The 20,752-nt window shown below is 38.9% G+C and overlaps 1 protein-coding gene across 4 annotated transcripts in view; it reads right to left on the bottom strand.

Annotated features, from left to right (window-relative positions):
- LOC124160929 (TLD domain-containing protein 2) overlaps positions 1-20,752 on the bottom strand; it is a 962,297-nt gene that overhangs the window by 578,301 nt on the left and 363,244 nt on the right. For 2 of the 4 annotated variants that reach the window (XM_046537057.1, XM_046537058.1), the window contains exon 1: positions 18,178-19,923. The exons of 1 other annotated variant lie outside the window; for it this stretch is intronic. In XM_046537057.1, coding sequence (XP_046393013.1) covers positions 18,178-18,500 — 323 coding nt within the window. In that variant the 5' untranslated portion in view covers positions 18,501-19,923. Of the gene's footprint in view, positions 1-18,177; positions 19,925-20,752 lie in introns of those variants that run through there. One more of the 4 variants, XM_046537054.1, reaches the window with a different exon arrangement.

The following is a 20,752-nucleotide window of genomic DNA, read 5'->3' as shown; positions in this document are numbered from 1 at the left end:
GCATTACGGAACCACAATCATAAATTTAATATTAATAACTTTCCTATCAAAGTTAAGAGAATATTTTCTGCAGTAATTGTTGTAATTTGGTTTTAATTTCAAATATGAGTAGTCCTGTCAGACGCCTTTGCCCCCCTCCCTCCAGAAAAATATCCTGGATCCGCTCCTGCGTAAAATAATATAGTATACGATGAACAGACCACCGATAGCTAGACTCGAAGGCACTGAAATTCATGTTACAAACTTCCTTACGAGCGTCTGGGGCACGAGTATTACAAAAGAGGATCCTCAAGTCGTCTCTAAATATGTTTTCACTCATCGCGCATTTAAATGAGTTTACAAAAGTCGTTACTCGTGTCGCTGACGGACAAATCGATCAGAGTGCATAAGGGATTATCTGCATGCATTGCTTGGCAAGTTATAACTCAAGCATGACTCTATTACTAAGCTCGAATTTTGTTTTCTAATCGCAAATAATAGTTTTATTTTAGATTGTAGTAGGTATCAGAAAATAATTCACGCCTCATATTAATGGTTGTTCGTCAAACCCGGGCCACTTTATTTTTTAAAAAGTGCTATAAGTAATGGATATTCATATAAGAAACCGTATACGACTGGATTATTGTGAGAACTGACTTGTATTGTATTTTCGGCTTGAAATGCGGCATGATGTGGTGGAAGTTAATAATATTAGTTCAATGAGACATTGTAATATTTCCACAGGATTTATTCGAACACGACGCGTTTAGTTGTTGCGACAACTTGAACTTGTTCTTGGATTGTGTGAATGTTGCTGTAACAACAAAACGTATAGTGTTCAAATAAATCCAGTGTAAATATTGCAATGTATTATTTAACTAATGACTTCTACTGACTAAGATCAACAATATTTGAGAGCACAACTTTTGGCTCTGTTTCGTGTGGAAGATTGAATACAAGGGTGAACTGAAAGAAATTTTTATGGAAAGCAACTGGAATAACCAACCACCTTTAGGCAAGAAAGGACCCGATGACCTATCTGGAATGTCTCACACTCATATGACTCAAGACTGGCTCAGACAAACACACGCGTGATCTCACGGAATCTCACGCTCTCGAAAACAATGGCAATGGGCCGCGAACAAAATATTTGTGAGGCCACAACAGGCGCTAACTGCCGAGGTCAATATCACGGTCTTCATTCGTAATTTTCCCGGATATGAGCTTGAGAGACTCTCGCACTTAAAAGGTAAAAAAATGCATTTATTTGAGATTTAATGAAATACCGTATTCGCATGAAAATAAGACATAGTTAATTTTCTCTTCGTTACTTCTTACAGCCAGGAGAAATGCTTGTTCCTGATAATGGGTATTAATAATCGAAGTTGAGAACTGTGGATACAACTTTGACAGGCTCTTGAATAAAAATTTATGCAAATTTTAGCGTGGGTATTCAATGTAAACTAACTTCTTTAAAAGTGCTAACAAGTTAGTCAAAATAAGTTTCAAGGTTTCCACTATTTATTACTGTAATTCATTTAATTTACATTCAATTTTTTTTTCTTTGCGAGTAGGCGGTCATATTTTAATCTATTTCGTCTTATTGGTATTAGATTCAGTATGGCATCTTTTCAGTCTATTTTTAGAAAGACGTATAAAACCGTCACTTTCTCTAGCGAGAGGGCTGACTGTGATTACTAAAACATAATGAAAACCTCATTGCTACTGAATCTGTCGGTCAAAATGACTACTGAAAAATCAACACTGACTAATATATCTATGATCAATATTCATTGATTCCTCGAAACATATAGGTTACACAAAACCTGACCACAGTCATTTATCACATTTGTGACGTTTTTGGAACAGTGGAAAAATTTTCCAGCATCTCCGATGCATTTTTCGAATAAAGATGGAATGATTATGTCGCTTTGTAAAAGAAAACATTAAGATACGATATCACTTCCTTACTTCGAAATTCTAGACGAAAGATACTGAATTAGTAAAATTCACACCCTAAATTACTAGTGAGGGTCGAACTATTTGAAACCCAAATTAATATCTTGAATTTTCACCTTAATGTAGGCACAAAAACTAGTTAAACGAATTTAATTAACTTAAGAATTTTTTGCACTTTGCTCTAAAAGCATTTCTAGGACAAAAACGTTCTCGTCCTTCCTGTGTACCTAATCAATTTGTCAAGGAATCGCACCGCGGTGTTCGACAAAATGGCATGCTTATTGAAAAATAAAATTCGTTTTAAGTTTCGAGGATTCTCGAAAGTGTAATTTCATGAAGTGCAAAGATGAAAATGAAAAAAATCAAGCATGATTAACGAGGTTAACTGCTACTCCGGATTCGATGCAATTCAATTTTCCAATAATAATCGGCATCCACCCAAGTGAAATTACGCTTTCCAAGCCCTCCTTTAAACTTTACGGGAGTGAGATTCAGCCTTCTCAAACAGCGCTTTGATCCAAGATCCCAATCGATACCTGATTGATCCGGCAGATCCCCTCTAAACTTAAAATGATAGATGATTGTGTTTGATTAGTGGTAAATGAATGATAAAAATATGGAAGATAGTATATATCGGTCAATAGTGGATTCTCTTGCGAGTTTCACCTTCAAATTCTGGAAAAGGAGAAATCGAATAAAATGATAGCTGTAAAAATGTGAAATAAAAGTTGAAAAACTCTATTTCGACCAGGCAATATCAATTTCTGCACTCTCTAAAAGTATTTCATTAGTTTCCAAGTTCATATAATACTAGTATATGACGAAACTACTGCAGTGTAACGTGTTTTTCAGGAAAATAAGGACCTACGATAGATACCTATGAAAATTACATCACTACATAACTTATCAAGTGTTCCATACTCTTCGTTGAACTGGCTCTCGAAATCACAATCTCTGCTCCAGTGTGGGGCATGAACTGATTTTTAACGACCACTTTGAATTGTTGCACATTTCAAATTTAAGGCGTAGATAATGGATGGATATTATGGATAAATTTTATTTTGCATTTCGTAGAAGTTCGATTACCTATATGTGTGAGTAATGATTTCGACTTGCATTGATTAATTAATCCAATAAAATTCCAAGTAATGAAGTCAAATTTTTCTGAGAGGTATCGTGGAATAAAATTGAATGATAAACGCAGATATCGTACAGCTAACTAATTTTATTAGTTCACAGTATGTGTTCCAATTGCTATGCAATCATCATCATGTACAATTCTATTCTCTGGATGACAAGAACGTAATGATGATTGTATAGCAATCGAAGCACGTGTGGTGGGCTGTGAGAATTAAATTTTTGGGCAGTGCAATATCATTGTTTATCCATCCAAGTAATAAATAAAAATCTGAGAGTTAGAAATATAAGGATTTAAAAGGGGTTAAAGTATGATAACGTGATAAATATAAGGGATGAAAATTTAGAAGGTATGGTTTCTCGAGGAAGGCTAAGAGACTTGTGCTTAGGATAGATCAAGAAGAATAGAAGGAAGAATAGCCTCAAGAAACTAAAGCAACAAGATTGAGGAAGGGAAAACTGGAAGGCTGCATTATAACCATCTTGGGTCAGGCAGAATATGCCATGAATGAACGCTTGAAAGGATCCTGATCTACGTTGGCCCATCACTGTTTGGCTCGGCGATAGAGCAGAAGCGATCATTCTTTATTATTAGGCGGAGTGACTCGCATCGCAGAGAAGAAAAAAACTAACCACTGTAGACTCAACAAAGGAGCAGGCACAGGAAACGTAGGATAAAGGACTCAGGCGAATTGGGGCCAATAGGGTCGCATGCATCGGACAATGGAGAAAATATTGGAGCTCGAACGACCCATTGCGAGGAAAATGATGCAAGGAAAGAAAAATGGGTACTTATTTTTGAGAGGCTGGGCAAGATGAATGTATCCATTACGCCTTAGAAAACGTAATGTGCAGCAGTTCTTCGTGGCCGTTCTGAAAAACCAATCACATCAACCCTATTCCGGAGCAGAGATTGTGAAATGGAGAACTAGTTAACCGAAGAGTATGGAACGCTGAAGTGCTGTAAAAACGGGTGAAACCAAAACCATCAAAAGGCAAAGAAAAATTCGTGCTAGGAAATTAGCTAGAGCAAGGCAGAAGGTGAGTAAAATTCAATGAAAACATGTGAGAAACAATTGAACTCTTCTCGGAATTATCACCGGGTTAATTTTCCCATAACCGCCCGCGTTTCAAGCTCATACTCGGGGCTCATCCTCAGGGCAGCTGAATGTTGTTTTATTCGTTTGTGGTTGTCAAGTCTCATTGTTACGATAAAGGAACTTGATTCATACTTTTTGTTATTTCTTTAATTTTAATAAACTAAAATTATTATTGTAACAATGAGACTTAGAAGCCATAAGCAAATAAAACGGCATTCATCTGCCCTGAGGATGAGCCCCGAGTCGGAGCTTGAAACGTTGGCCAATGCGGATAAATTAACTCGGCGGGAACCCCGAAAAGAGTTTACCCACATTATTCGCCGGGAAAGCATCAAAATATATTTTACTGGCATTTCTATCTATGGAAAAAATTGGAAAAATACAACTAAAAAGATTCATTATAAACAGTGCTGAGAGACTGACCAATACCATTGGTACTATTTGTCCGTAATATTTTTGAATGAAAATCAGAGTGGCTGACTAAATTATGATCTCCCAATCGTATATATACGATCTCAAAGAAATTGCCTCTAGTATAAGACCATGACGCCTATCTTGCCAATCGCGGTTTAGATTGGTGTCCTATTAACCGCTGGATTACCCATACAGAGGGATTCTTGTTAATGTGGATTCAGCGGTGAGAAAATTTTCTCCTTTTATGCTATATTCTGTGTTGAAAGTATTAGGTGACATCCAAGTTATATAAAACAGCAGCTGAAAAAAACATAATTTATGAAGGCTATGCATCTAAGCCATTTACTTAGATCTAGCCTCACTCGTTAGTTAGACCTTTTCAAAATTGGTTTTATTTCATCACCTCTGTAGCGAGTATGCGGTTTATTTGATATTTTTCCTTACACTCGCCCGTCAGCGACAAATGATCATTTATTTAGAAGATCAATATATATTACATTGTTAAGCTTAGTATTTTGATCAAGGGTATATTTATTTCTCAAGCAATTGTAAAATTTTGTGTCATGTTCCCAATTGGGAATATGCTTGAGAACACATTTTTAAATATTCGAGTTTTCTTTCATAATATCTCTTAATTAGTTGTAAAGTAAATCGGATATGCAAAAAATGATAAAAATCAGTTGGTAAGTTAGTCCGGCAAGTGAGGGTTAATTTACCCATCAAAGCTGCAAATTCTACATTCATTCTTGCATGTGCCTGTTTTCATTGCCTAGCTATAAGGGTGAGAAAGGGGAGGCAAGAAAATTAAAATAAAACAAAATAGAACGGCCTTAAATATCGCGGAGGAACTTTTAATCTACGTACGTAAAATGCATAGCAACACTAATCAGTGATTCATAACAAATCCCCCCTCCCCTACTGTAATATCATGTGAGTGTTCTGGAGGAGCTCAGTGACATTATCAACATGTTTCAGGAAACGCCCGCCCGCATAGCTGTGGATAAAAGCGTCAATTACGAACAGCGACTGTAATGTGATCCGAGGAGATGAAAAAACAGAGAAGCCTGGATTATTCTGCGCAGCTAAAGAGTTCTGGTGAAATGACTACTCTGCAAAAATTTTATCTCCGCTACTATAACGTTTATTTACACCGACGATATCTTAAAAACGATTTATTCATATATTATTTATAATTGAAATCCATAACCTAAAAATTATTGTTGGAAATAGGAAAATTAGAGGGAAAAATGACGGAGAAGGAAAAAAAGGGGAAGGGGTGCGTGAGGGGGTATGGGAGAGGAGAAGGAGTATTACGCTTGGTGGGGGTAGAATGCTGGTTTGTACGTGCAGGTGCTGTAGATGGCCCTCTTTTTTCGTTGTGCATACTCCTATTTAACGTCTGCGATATTTTTAAACTTTGTCAGAAGATTATACACTGTATTGAAACCGGTCGCAAGTGAATAAATTATTGTGAAACTAGCCAAGTTGTATTCTTTCCGAACAGTCATGAAGGAGTTTCATCAAGTAACGCCTGAAACCATTGCAGCTAAAATTTTATGGAACCCTTCATTGAGAAATTACTGAATTTTCGTTGGCTTGGAATGCGAGTACGAACTTTATTCTTCATTTTGGAGTGGGATCCGATTTATATCACGGTACTGAGGATAGAGGTTTGAGTGTCATTTTGGAGCATATTTAAGTCCGGAGAAATTTTCAGTTTTGAACGAGTAATTCGTAGTGGAAAAAAGACAAGTGTAAAGTATAAAACACAAGTGAAGAGGGAGAACACTTCATATAAGCAAGGAGTGCTATGGAACCATAGCTTTGACACTTATGCGGAAAGAACATGATAAAAACCAATGAAAATATACATCCGAACCTGGGTGGGAACCGAGATCCCCCAATTAAGAGGATAGATTGCGCATCAATTCAGCTCGTCCTATCTTTTTTCGTGAGTGAAGAAGTAGTGATACGTCCCTTAATGGTAGAGTGAAACGATATCATCGCACTATGAATTCATTCGCTCAATACCTCCCTCATATAACTAACCAATGCGAGCACAGCCAAAACTCAGTCTTAGTGAACGGCAAGTTGAAAAATGCCGCAGTAAACCATTATAAATTAGGATTTTTGGAACTTAAAACAAGGCATTTAATTTTTATAAAAATAGAAACGTATTAAGAAAAACAAACAACTATGCTGTTGAAATGCTGAAAGTGTCCCGAAACGAATGATTAACAGCAAAATAGACTTTACACAGTGCTATGAGAGATTTTGGTTTACTCACGAAGAACTTGAGCTAGTCCACTTTGAAAAACGAGGAGCTAATGTGTAGGATGAAGCCACAAGCTACTACACGGATCCTCAGATCTGACTAGGAATAAATTTAAATTGATATGCGAGATATATGAAATAAAATGGCACTTGAAAAAACTTTTGGATTCACCAATGATATTTGCACTCCACAAAAATATCTTTATCCATGAAAACAGAAGCTTTTTGTGAGATGTTTTGGTACCTTCCATTATAAATGTAAGAGAATTTTTCGGTCGAAATTCAAACCTTTATTCCTTGCACTACACGACGCATTTATATTATTTAACATCATTTTCCAGAGTAACAAAACAGTGAAATGGAACTCATTGTGATAAAAATGATATTTTATTAAAGAGCCTTAATTTGGATGAATAACATTTAAACTTTGTTTCTCCACATAATTTTTATTAAAGCACCTGTTGTGCCCACAGTCCACAAAATAACGCCGGAAATCACCAACTTTATTGAGCCTTTATATTTTAATCTTTCCAAATGTTCTCCAAAAACTTTTGCTCTCAGAACAAGCGGAAGATCGGTCATCCGTTGGATCGTCACCTCTCTGTATCGAAGAAGTCCTTACAAAGCCATCGGCGGAGCTTAAGATGGCAAACTGGTTATTAAAACTGCGGGCGCCGAGTAGTAGGACAACCAATTGAGAGCAATTAATCGGAAGAAAAATGCGAGAGGACATGGGATAATTAGAGCTCACCGCTCAAAGGCACGACGCGACGTGACCCAATTGCTTGATGCTAACTCGGATGAGCAGGAAGAATTGTCAATTGAAAGACGGTCTCGCGATGAAAGAAACCCACTCTCACAAGGCACAATGGAATGAAAATTCAGTTGGAGGTTAGTGAGTAGTGAACATCTATTATAGTCAAACCCTACTACGTTGTGACGTTGACACATAATGATATTGCTATATAATGCAATACCTACGACTCCATCAAGTTAACATCACTTTTGTCTTTATTTATTTTTTTCCAACAATTTAAGTGTGAATATTTAACATTAAAAACGTATGGTATTGTATTTTGATAAGGCTATCGACTGCTATAGGGAAGGGTAAGGAAGGAAAGATTAAGAGAAACCCGGTGTTGGCATTAGCCATCTCTTTACTATGTAAGAAGACGAAAAAACCATATTGACCATATCTGGAGACATGATAGCCTGATGAAGACAATGGTCGATGGATAAGTAGATGGCAAGAACGGGAAAGGAAGACCTGGAACAAAAGATATGGAACAGGTAAAGAAAGATGTGAAAGAGAAAAAATACGTCGTTGTTAAAAGACTAGCTGACAGGAGAATTGAGTGGAGACCTGCGTCAAACCGATGCTAGGATAGTTGAGTGGTGACGATGATGAACGAAAGGTGCCACAGATACTACGGCTTAACGTCTCATCCGACAGACGGAGTGCTTCTCTTGCAGCGCCCTCCACAAAGCAGTCGCTTAGGGATAGGGTGACCTCTAAAATTCACTAACTCTTGGTTAACTATGTGGTATTCCATTATTTCCTGGATATAAACAGTTACTTATATGTACCACTTATTTTATAAGAGCGCGACCCGGGTTTCAATGAGTAATCATCATCATCAGGCGCTAATTATAATTTGTTTATCTTGTTGTTAATCTTGTTGTTACCTAGTTACTTGATGAATTTTAAAACAGACGCCAGAATAGGTGAAAAGGATGGGTAGAGGTATTCATTTATAAGGGTACTATCTTGATTTTCAATAATTTTTAAAATTTCTAACTGTTCCCTAGAATCCAGTTCTCGACGGTCATTGCAAAAATTTAAAATATTCATTTTAAAGTCGCTTCTGTGAAAACTGTAAGAAGAAACAGTAAGTGAAGACAGGAAGAAGTTTTGAAATTAGGAAAAAAGAACATTTAAGTGCTTACAAACATAATAAAGATGAAAAGAGTAATTTTGCTAAGCACTTAATATGTAACTGCCACAGAAGCGACTTTAAAATGAATATTTTAAATTTTTGCAATGACCGTCGAGAACTGGATTCTAGGGAACAGTTAGAAATTTTAAAAATTATTGAAAATCAAGATAGTACCCTTATAAATGAATACCTCTACCCATCCTTTTCACCTATTCTGGCGTCTGTTTTAAAATTCATCAAGTAACTAGGTAACAACAAGATAAACAAATTATAATTAGCGCCTGATGATGATGATTACTCATTGAAACCCAGGTCGCGCTCTTATAAAATAAGTGGTATAAGTAACTGTCTATATCCAGGAAAAAAGGGTGACCTCTGTAAAATCTCCGTCACCTCCGGGATTCAAACCCAGGCTCACGGGGTTTGAAGCCAGCAATACAGCCACCCTACCAACCCGATCCCCTCCGAGACTTATCTGTCAATAACTTGATGACCAGAAATTTTAGTTTTCCAGTGTTAGTCACAATATTGGGAAAGTTTTAGTAGAATGAAACAGTGGTAACATTAGCAATGGAGCCTCGATGGCAAATTGATTATTAAAGGGGCTAATATGGATTGAGCCAATGACACCCTGAGGCTGCAGAATCAAACAGATTTGAAGTTATTCTAGGAGAAAGATTCTACTGAGAGAAATCTATGATAAAACTCGGGAGGAATTCCCTTGCACACATAAAAAGTTAACGGAAGGCATTAACTATTCTTTAAGGGCTATTTTAAGCCTCTAGCATCAATGGGCTTAATTTATTTTCATTCTTGCTATTTTATTGCCAACAATTTTCCTTTCAATAGCGATCGGTATGACTCAGCGAAAGTGAATATGGCAAGTTCTCCGTCCATATGCCTCTCAAATGGGGCGAAATGACCTGAAGTTATTTCTCACGCTCTTAACCAAAGCAGATATACCGAAAGGATTCGTCCAAACATTTCATGAATGCGTGGAGGTTAGGTCTGGAGGATTTCCAAGGCTTTACATATTGCGGACGCGTTGCTTTCGCCAAGCCAAGTAAACCTCTGAGTAAGGAGTTCAGGGAAACGTTGACTATTTAGGGGGGAAAAGGACAAACTTATCAGGGAATTTCGTCGCGAGGCTAATGCAATTTGAAATACCCCAGCAGCGAGAGATTATCTAAAAGACGACGTACCGTGAGAAGAACGATCCGAGAAAGCCTCAAGAACAATGATGCCGGCTCTCACTAGAAAAAGCATTGAGGAGTTCTGTGAGAAAGAAAATCTTCTGCAAACGTAACGATGGTCGAAAATCTAATAAGAAGGTTCACCAGAAGCAAGTGATCGGACCATGAAGTACATCAGGAAACGAAATTTAATTAAAATTATGCAACAACTTTTCATTTAAAAAGTTAGAGTTGGGAAAAAATGATATTGCAAGATGCTACACGCATTAGAGCTAAAAAAAACTAGGTATTATAGTCATAAAATCAATAAGTAATCGAAAGATGACGTTACCTATTTAAAAAAATTGAATACGCTGCGAAAAAATAATTATATGGTATTAAAAAGTATTTGAAAAAATTTTTTTAAATAAAATATAATGAAATAGAAGTACGAATTAGTAACATTAATAACGGGATAATAAATTTGTTATAAAATATTTTATATGTGCAACATTATTAATACTCTTGATATGTAAAAATAGATAGCGCTGCTAGAACTGTTCAGTTAGGAATCTACTTTAAGCAATATAAATTTGATTATCATGGAAATAAATAATGTTACATTATTAAAGTAACCCATATAATTTATTTAGAAAATAAAACAAAATGAAAATAAACCAAAAGTACCACTATCGATCTGTAACGGAATATTTTTGGTAATATTATTCCTTATAAGTATTTTAATTGGGTGGCGGTTAAATTATTTTTTAACCTCGTTACTACATACATCGCCAAATTTTTGACCCCATTATTAATTCAAATGCATAATTAGCACAAAGCCCAGCGCATGGAGGCCCATATTTTTTAATAAATAATGAAACAACATATTAATCACTCGAGCAAACGTCTTTACATAAATATGCCCTATAATCGATCGTTCTTTAAAAATGGAACTATAAAACTAACCTTAAAATTAGAAATGACTTCCAACTGCTAGTTAATGAAAGATCGAAGAGTGAAACAGCTGACACAGATATGCTTCTCCTTAAGTTTTGTCAAGGGTTGTATATGTGTTACACGTATTTAAAGAATCCACTTACGTCACTCCGTTTAAAATTTTGGAGCTTCATATCTTAATTCGGACGAGTAAATTTTCGCATTGATCGAATAAATTATAATAATTGTATCATCAATTATCGATCTACCAAACTGAATTGAAAATAGATAGCCATTTTCCTTATCTCTGTCCGATTCGTCACTCAATAGATGGTTTAGGAAGTACTTTTGAATTAATGAATGCATAACACATCCGGAAGTACCCCTGAACCATTAACTTTGGATACAACTGATCTATTACTGATTGAATAAACCTGCTTCGTTGAATTAAGCCAAGAGAATATCGTGAAGATCGTTTTAGTAATGGGAACACTGGAGATAAAAGTCAAGTAGCCCTTTTTCCCACCATTACATACCTCTAATCTACTGTTAGCCAAACGTGTCACTATCAATCTTCCGCAATTCACCCAGCACAGCGCCTATATGTTGAACAATGCGGCATACCGTTCCGCTACCAATTTATTTTTGAAAGTGACTACATCTGGCGTTGGTATCTCTGGTTTATTCAACCTCTCTCCAAGGCCCTACATATAAGTGGGAAGGGTCAACAACGCCTTGAGTCTGCAGAATAGAACTATTATGAGGTTATTCTCGGAGAAACATTCTACAGAAAGAAAGGTATGATAAGACTCGGGTGTAATCCATGCCATTGCACACATGAAAAGTTTAAGGGACGTATTCATAACTATTTTTAAGGGCTATTTTTAGTCCTTCAAGTATTAGAGTAATAACAACTTTCGCGCCACATTTTTCATTATCTGCAGGGGCACATGTGCTGGTGAACATTAATTTAAGAATATACATAAATAGAGTTTGATAGTTTTTTCGCGAAGAATAATTTGGTAAAACCTTGGGTATCACCTTGAAATTTTCGGGGCGTATGAAGTACATCCTTGTCAGGAATACCTCCACTTCAAATCTCTAATTATATGCTCAGTATTTTCTCTAAAGTCTCTTTTTTAATATATGTGATACAGGCAAACGTCCTAAAAAGGGCCGTCCTATTAAAATAACATAAAATATGAAATTGATGCTGTAGACTAAACTCATTTATTAGACGGATGACATCATGTGAATGATTGTGTTGAGCGTGGTAGTAGAATGTAGTGAGAAGATACGGCATCTACAACCGGGAATGGGAGATAGAAATGGTTTCCTAGTTACTTTAAATAACTCTATGAAAAAATACGTATTTTTCATTCATGCCATTTTTTAATATTTAAATGCGAATAATACAAAAAATAATCAAACAGTTGCTGTCGATACCAATTCTTTTCTCGGAAATAAAATTGTCTATGGCTCATTAAGTACCAAATACTATGCCATAGGTTTAACCAGTAACAAAATCCCTTAAAACTCATAAATTAATGACATCCTTTTTTCCATCATTTAAAATATTTGAACAGCTTTAAAGAAAGATTAAAAAGAGACGATCGTGCGGACATAAAACTCCATTCCCTCACTTTGAACCTCTACAGCTAAGCTGCATGAGAATATTTAATGTAATATTGCTTTTTAAGCATTAAAAACCTCCCTCATTGAAGTCGAGGTATCCATATTATACTGTCTGAATTCACGAGTCGTTATTTTTAAGGAAATAGAGGTTGAAATTGGCCCCATTTTCTTGCGAGAGTCAAGGAAATTATTAGCCTCCACCATGAAGGACGATAGAACAACACTTACAGAGTCAAGCCAAGGATTTCTTTCCCACGACCAAAGTTTCAACATATTTTTCGGCGGATTACAAAAGAATCCGCGAGACCTGAGGAGGGAATATAAATTCTCCTGCGGAAATCGCCAACGTTATCTTTTAAGGTTAAGTAGAGGCGTTACTCAAGATTCTCATTCACTCACGTTTAAAATAAGTTCAGGCGCGTCTGAAATGCACGGCATTTCAATGGAGTAATGGCAATGGAATTATAAATATTCGCCCCCATGGATTAATTATTTCCTATATCAGTTGGTTGGTCCGCTATGCGTTTACATGCGGCAGCACGTACATCGACCGAAGTTAGTATGTAGGGGGATGTCATGCTCCCAAAACCCGTAGCGCAACTTTCGGTTGCGATCGACACGTTCTTTACGTCATTTTCTCTGTACCATTTGTTACGTCATGCCATACAATTTCTGCGATTGGACATCCTTCCGTGTAGGCCCACCTCTTAACTCGCTCAAGTAGAAAACATAAAAATCCTATGTGACAATGACATCCAAGTTTACTAATTCTCTGGGCACTATCCTTCCCGCGCTACGCCCTGTGGCCTGCTGTTAAAATAAAAAACCTCTGAGATGGTTGAGTTCTTTTTTTTTTTAGGAAAAAAATACCTTCCAAGACTGGAGATCATTTAAGGCATATATAGAGCAACTGCACTAAATTTAGCAGTCCTATATATTCCTAATCATGGATATTTTACTTCTCCACTTAAGTAAATATACGGTGACTAAATCTTCGATTTTCTGATGCAGCATATTAATGCATTCGCTCTCTCACGCATGTGTCTGATAGGCACAAACGTTCTCTATCCGAATGGGTAAAAAATTAAGGCCATAGAAGGCTGATTTATGTTGCCACTATGGTCGTATTTGAATAGGTTTTCAAAAATATCCACAGCGCGGAGATGAGTGCATTGCGATCCACTTTTTTCCAATATTTTACGACATAATATTTGTAATTGCAAGGAATAGCATTGGAGAGTTACCAATTAGAGAAATAATATCATTATGAATGTAATTCGTTCGGTTAGCACCATTAATTATAACTTATTTTCCCATGAAACTAGGATCACTTTGTCTAAATTGAATTGAAGAAGCAGATACTTTGTGGAGATCCATTGTAAGATATGATGTGATAGTACTTTGCACTTTTCCACATAAAAAAATTGTTTCAGCCGAGTGGACATGTTTCATTGCACTGCAGAATTATCAAGACTCAGTAAGTAAATAATATGAGTCTTGATAATTCTGCAGTGCAGTTAAACATGTCGACTCTGTTGAAATAAATTTTTAAGTGGAAAAGTGAAAAGTACTATCACTTCATATCTTATCAATTTTTCCGTCAGCGACGCCAGTGACTACTTCTGCAAACCCATTTAAATGTGCGGTGGTTGACTAAATATTTATAAAACGACTTGAAGATCCTCTTTTTGTGATATTCGCGAGTGTACTACCAACCAGACATGCTCACTGTCCATCGGTGTCATCCTGAATTGATATCATTTTGCTCGACTGCGTTTTGTGGTGTTCACTCGACATTTTACAATCCAAATAAAACCTCTGCGTCGGCCGACGTCGACCGTTTTCTCCCGCTGCGTTTTCTCGCTCGCATTCAGGCAAAACCTTCGCTTCGACGTCATAGAGTGGTTCAGCCGCCTTTTTTTCCTCTCCGCTTCACCACAACGTCCTTGATAGACACATAGTGGGGACCCATTTTTGAAATATATATACTTGAACTCTCAATCCAATGTCACATTTGAAAAAAAATGAGCTATTAAATCACATACGTATGGGAGTAAGAGGGAGAGAAAAAAGAATGCTCGGTTGGTAATGTTGACGCGCGGATAGGAGATATAACCGTCTATCGATCAGTTTAAGGTCCCAATTACAGGACGTGCTGAAAGAAAGATGAACAAACATGCAATTTTCTGTTGGAGGTCGCGGGAGGAGACGATTGAGGTATAAACTTATGGAGAATTTTGTGAACCATTTGAGACAAAATTTAAGTTTTAAGCATATGGAATGGCCAAATTCCATATTTCCAGCAAATATTCACTCTGTGAGGAGCAAAGTATCTTAGCGCCATAAAATGGAACTAACGATTTCCTGTAATTAATATTATCAATATTATCTGTATAATAATTTTACTACTCGATTGAGGCAAAAAGAGTTTCAGCGTTTCTAAAAAGGATTGAAATGGGCTAGGAGGGCCCTTAATCCAATGCAGAATGCAATTACGAGCTCTGGTAAGACACTGTAAACCAAACTAGAAATATTAATACTCGTACTTCCCAGGCCATTTCAACAAATAAAGGATTAAAAAGGAACCCATTATGTATCCCTAAAATGCAATCTATGGCCTACGTTATTGGCACTCCACCTACTCCAGAAAACTACCGCACATAGTTTATCAGCGAAAGTTTTGAATTTATTATTTTTCATATTTCACGAGTCATTTCATTGCGACAACTTAACCATAACCATAGCTAACTCACCTGGCTTCAACAAGCTAGCCAAAGAAATAAAACGAAAGAAATTAAATTCAAATACGATCACTTTTAACGTAGAGAGACTTTAATGACTGTGCAAAAAATTCGTTGCAGATTTTTGACAAGAGTTAAATTACTAGTACAATAAGTGTGGGGAGTCGAAATAAAAATTCACTGCTTTTCCTGAAAAACTCGAATACATTCTTCTTAAAACACGCTAGAAAATTTATGTGCTTAAGAAACAAATAAATCTAGCCTGTCTCATGATGGATTTCCCAAGAACCAAGGTATAAATGTGACAACGACCACAATGATTCAACGATGATCGCTAGGACAGTTGTCGCATGGCTTACTGCACGCGAGACGAGATCTAGATAAATCGAAAACCTGTTTTCCCAATGAGCTTGTTTCAAGACCAAAAGGACGACACCACTTCCACGAGCCTTTCGAGTATCTACCCACACTGAGCGATAAAGGAATCCACGCCAAATTATAGAACTATTAGCTAGTAGACAACATTGAACTGCACGAATAATACCAGTGCATTTGTGCGTGCAGTGAGTTTAGTACAGTGAGTATTTAAACGACGCTACATACCTATTTTGTGAATATGAATTGTGCATGTTATAATTTAATAATCCAGCAAGTCAGTTTGATGACAAAAATTCTATGGTTTATAACTGATAACTTCAGGCTTTACTTTGTGAAACCTCTCCATATTGGAAATAAAGAAATAAAACTTTGTAAGGTTCACTATTATTTTAATATGGGCACGAACCGGGTTTCGAAACGTAGTTACATCTTCATGATGCAGCATGTGTCATCTTACAAGATGTAACTACGTTACAAAACCCGAGTCGTGCCCATATTAAAATAATAGTGAACCTCACAAAGTTTTATTTCTTTAATTCCAATTCTATGGTTGTTCGATTGATCATATTAACTCATTAGTCAAATCGTTACTGCTGTCTCTATTTTATAAAATACACCACAAAAAGTTCAATAACCATCAAACATAGCGCTGCAACTAAATAAAACTCATTATAAACGCAGGATAAACCATGAATATTTTCGCACGCTATGGCTCCAGATAATTACACGCACATTTATAAAAATTGGACACCGACTAGCGCAGATTGAAGTCCACACAACTCTAATCGGAATGACAAAAAAGACGTCATGAACTCATGGATTTAAAATATACATTCCTAACTTCACATAAAGTCCGTTAAGTTTCCCGAACGGAGGAAATGTAGGCCACGAATCAACGTAATTTAAGCGCAACGTAAACATAAATGATTAGGCTTCAACAAGAAACGATAACAACTGTAAGTATTTCGTTCGTGATCACGACACGTCATGTTGGAAAAACATTCCGATGCTTCGGAAGCGACCGCATTTCGACAAGTCCATCAACCGCACACGACAAAGAAATAATAACAGTATCATCGTTGGAGTAAAAATAGGAGTAACTCTGCACCAAAGGTCACGTGCATTGGGATCCAGCTTTGAAAAAGAAACTACGCTGCCATAGAAACGGGCGCATCAACCTCAAGATGGCAAGTAGACCGCTCTAGGCTTGAGTTACGGCTACGAAGACGGAGTGTCAAGAACGTCCGAGGGGACTAGATAGAGAAGGCCCCCCAAGTCCGTCTCAAAGAACCTTTACTTACGCTACCGCTTAGCTCACATTTTTAATCGGTATTTCAAAAATATTCGCAAGGCAGCATTGAGCGTAGAGCGATTATTCATCCCCCAATGTTTGTAATAGAGTATTGGCACTCGCGAGGAATGGCATTGGAAAATTACTCATACGTCTGCGAGGTACCGTGCAAGCTATCACTAGGATGTGTGGTATTAGGTGATTCCACACCAGCCTTGCAGCATTCATCCTAGCCGTAATCAGACACGCTCCTTTGCCGGCCTCAGGCCAACCATAAACACACATCACAACGGCCACAGCGTAAATGATTACACAATAAAAAATAAAATTACGATTACTATAAGTTATACGGTTTTGGATACTTAAGCATTTCGGGTAAATATCCTAATGACAGCTCATTTTTCTGTAAAATCCGGATCGCTCGACCGCCGGTAACGTACTTGGCGATTTCAGCAAGCTTATTTAACACTAAGCGTGCTATGAGCATAATATTACGCCATCCGTGTTTTGAAAAATCGTAGTCTAACATATTTTAACAAAGTGGTAGTAACCTCTATATGAACAAATAAAAAAAGCCAAATTCAATCTTTAAAACTACACCAAACATCTATTCCTCGATTCAAAGTTGGTCCATAAAAAAACACACGAGCATTGAACTTGGCCTGCATTGGGGTAGAGATCTACAGCACTAAGGTCAGCACGGTAAGTGTAAAATACGCGTAGGTTACATCACATTTAGTGGCCGACTAGATAATCCTGAATTGTAATATCCACATTATGCATGCACCACTCATCCTAGTCTTAATCAGACGAATATCCGTAGTGCAGCGATGAGCATATAGCGACCGTGTTTGCAATGGAGTATTGGCACTCGTGAGGAATTGCTTTGAAAAGTTATGAATAATTTAGATCATGAGACCTTAAATATACATTTCGGATAACAGTCCTAAAAACAGCTTATTTCTCTGAGAAATCCGCATCGCTCGAGTGGTGATATTAGTAAACTTTAAATTAGTAAAATATAAAAAAATAAGTAAACACGGGAAGCAACGTCTTCGAGAGTTAGTATATTTAGTAGTGCCCGCTCATAGGCTCGATGAAGTGCCTTCACTGGTTTCCAAACAAATCACTCCAACTGAGGAGCCGCCTCAGGCCATGTGGATGACACTAAATTGTAACATCCGTACGCCAATGAAGAGGATAGGGAAAAAACACGATTCTCACCTTGGCCAATGATCCGGCACAAATATGCTCCACCAGGACACCCTTTTGTGTTTGTGGTGCGGCATCCCCGGCACCTGGGGCGGTGGAGATGTCGTAGACACCACTCCCTTCTTCCGTTTCCTCTCTATCTTCGGGTGCCATGATTTCCTCCGGCGTGGTTTCTCCTCCGGTTCCCGTAGGTACGGTTCTGGAGAAGTGGCGACAAGCAGTCCTGGAGAGTCTATGCTCCCTCGTAGAGATCCCCTAGGGGAAGATGCTGATGAAGAGGACTCTCGTCTCAGGAGACCGGGGATCGACGGGGTACTCCACGTGGTCTGCAACATTGTGGTGGTGGTGGTTGAGGCGGTCCGAGTCCGGTGGTAAAATTCCTCTCTAAAACACTGCCTTAAGCAATGAACGGACTAACCTCGTTAACCGATTGAAGAGAATCAATCGAACTATTTAAACAATGATCTCGGTAAGATAAAAAACGAAATTTAAAAATTATGAATAGGATGCCAAGTACATCGAGCATCTTAGATTCATAGCGCAACACGAAAAAAAACCTGCGGATTCTTAGCGATACAATCCACGGCACTGTTTGGGCTCGACTAAATCGAGTGACACAAGAATATCATTGATTCAACGAACACGTGGGGAGCATACAACCGAAAAGAAGAACGTAGGAACACACGAATCAAAACAAAAGGCGTCGAAGAGCCAATGGGAAGGGAAGGAGAAGGACAACGTCCGAAGCTTTCAACGCCCAAAGAATTATCTCAAACTCAAATCTCTTTCAGGAGAGGTGACCACACTTCGGAAACAAGCGAACCGAAACTCTCGAGTCAAATTGATTTTTAAAAGATAGAGGGACACTTGGCGCGAGAACAAGCTGGGACATATTTTATCTCCCCATAATCTCTCACACGCTTCAACACTCCACACACACACTTGCACAAGCACGAGGTGACGACGGAAAGGTGGGTAGTGCTCACGGGATCAGCCGTTCAAGTCACCGGCAGGGGGGCACCCGAAAATCGAACACGAGAAGCAACGCCTTCGAGAGTTAGTGTACTTAGTAGTGCCCGCTCGTGGACTCGATGAACAGCGGCTTCACCGGCTTCCAAACAAATCACTCCTACTGAGGAACCGCCCCAGGTTTTCGCGGTCCACTAGCCACACTGTTGTGGGCAAGGACACCGGTTCCGTGCAGACTGGTCTGCCAGTAGCTCCAGTCGCCCAAGAGATGTAAACAAAGGATAGCGCCGGACAGAACTTCGGAGCTACACCACTGCGCAAATCTTCAAGCGCGGCCTTATCAAAATATACCGGATGTCTTCAGAGGGTCCGTCTTGAGTGGGCCTCGGTGCTGTTCCGGTGGATGCCAGCAGTCCTGTGGGCCACACCAGCGTCTCAACTACACCACTGGGAGAATATTCAAGTGCGCCCTTATCAAAATATACCGGATGACTTCAGAGGGTTCCTAATGGGTGGACCTCGGTGATGTTCCGGTGTCGATCTGCAATCCTTCGGCCCGCAGCAGCGTCTGGGCGTACCATGTTCCCGGCTGTAAACACTAAGGATTTATCAGGGGGTTAAATGGTGGTACTAGTGAAGTGTGGCAAAGGTTTGAGCTTATCGAAAAGGGGGGTTGGAAAGCCGAAAGCTCAACCTCTTCAAGTCTGCCTCGGAAGTTTTTTCGGACGATAAAAAAATAGCGGAAGAGTTGATGAGGGAATGCGTGCGTATTCCTCTATCGCCACGGAGTCACTGTCAGCGCGCCGTGTGTGGTGGGGTGGTAGGCGGCGGCGGAAGCCTCAGCGGCCGACCCCCTACCACCGTCCCGCCCCTCCACGGCCCCATGCGGGGCGCCCCGCCCTCCTCGGCAGCGGCGTGCCCTCACAACGGCGAGCCAGCTCACAGCCCACCAGTCGACCTCAAGGAGAACGCTGCCCCCCACCTTTGGGGGGGAGGGGGCTAAGAGCGGAAGGGGGGCAGCGGCCCCTTCTTCCCGTGGCCGAACCTCGCCACTCCCGCCATTGTCGCCCCATCCTCCTCCGCACTCCGAGCTCCCATCTCCTTCCACGTTTATATCCAACCTCAATCGTCTTCGTAACTCATACCATCTTCCTTCCCTTCCGTTGCACACTTCCTGCATCTTTCTTCTTCTTCTTCTTGCACTTTCGCTAATCCCAATTCGGTCCTGGCGTATGCATACAATACATCGACGCGACGTTTGAATCTTTTCATCGCTCGGCTGAGTCAAATATCGTTCTCTCCGTCGAAGTTGATTTCAGATGACGTTTCGTGTCCTGGCCACATCTTCAGATGCGGTCACTAATAAGCCGTGTCCCAATAGGCCATTTGGCTATGCCAAACCCAGGATTTGGGCATGGCGCCATATTGGAAGGATGTCCCAACTCGTTAGCCAGTATCAGGGAGGGAATTTGGGCAGCCAATTTGGCCGCCAGATTTGGGCATCGACGAGTGCATCCTTCTCCCCACTTCTCCCATGATCCAAAGCGTGAAAAGCCTCCTCAGGAGGATATCAGAGGAACCAGGCAACCAGGGGAAGTATCCCTTTGCAAGTAGCGTT

Source organism: Ischnura elegans, chromosome 6 (genome assembly GCF_921293095.1).
Source record: "Ischnura elegans chromosome 6, ioIscEleg1.1, whole genome shotgun sequence".
In the NCBI taxonomy this organism is placed as follows: domain Eukaryota; kingdom Metazoa; phylum Arthropoda; class Insecta; order Odonata; family Coenagrionidae; genus Ischnura; species Ischnura elegans.
The sequence above is the reverse complement of the archived record's forward strand: the minus strand, read 5'-3'. Positions and strand labels throughout refer to the sequence as shown.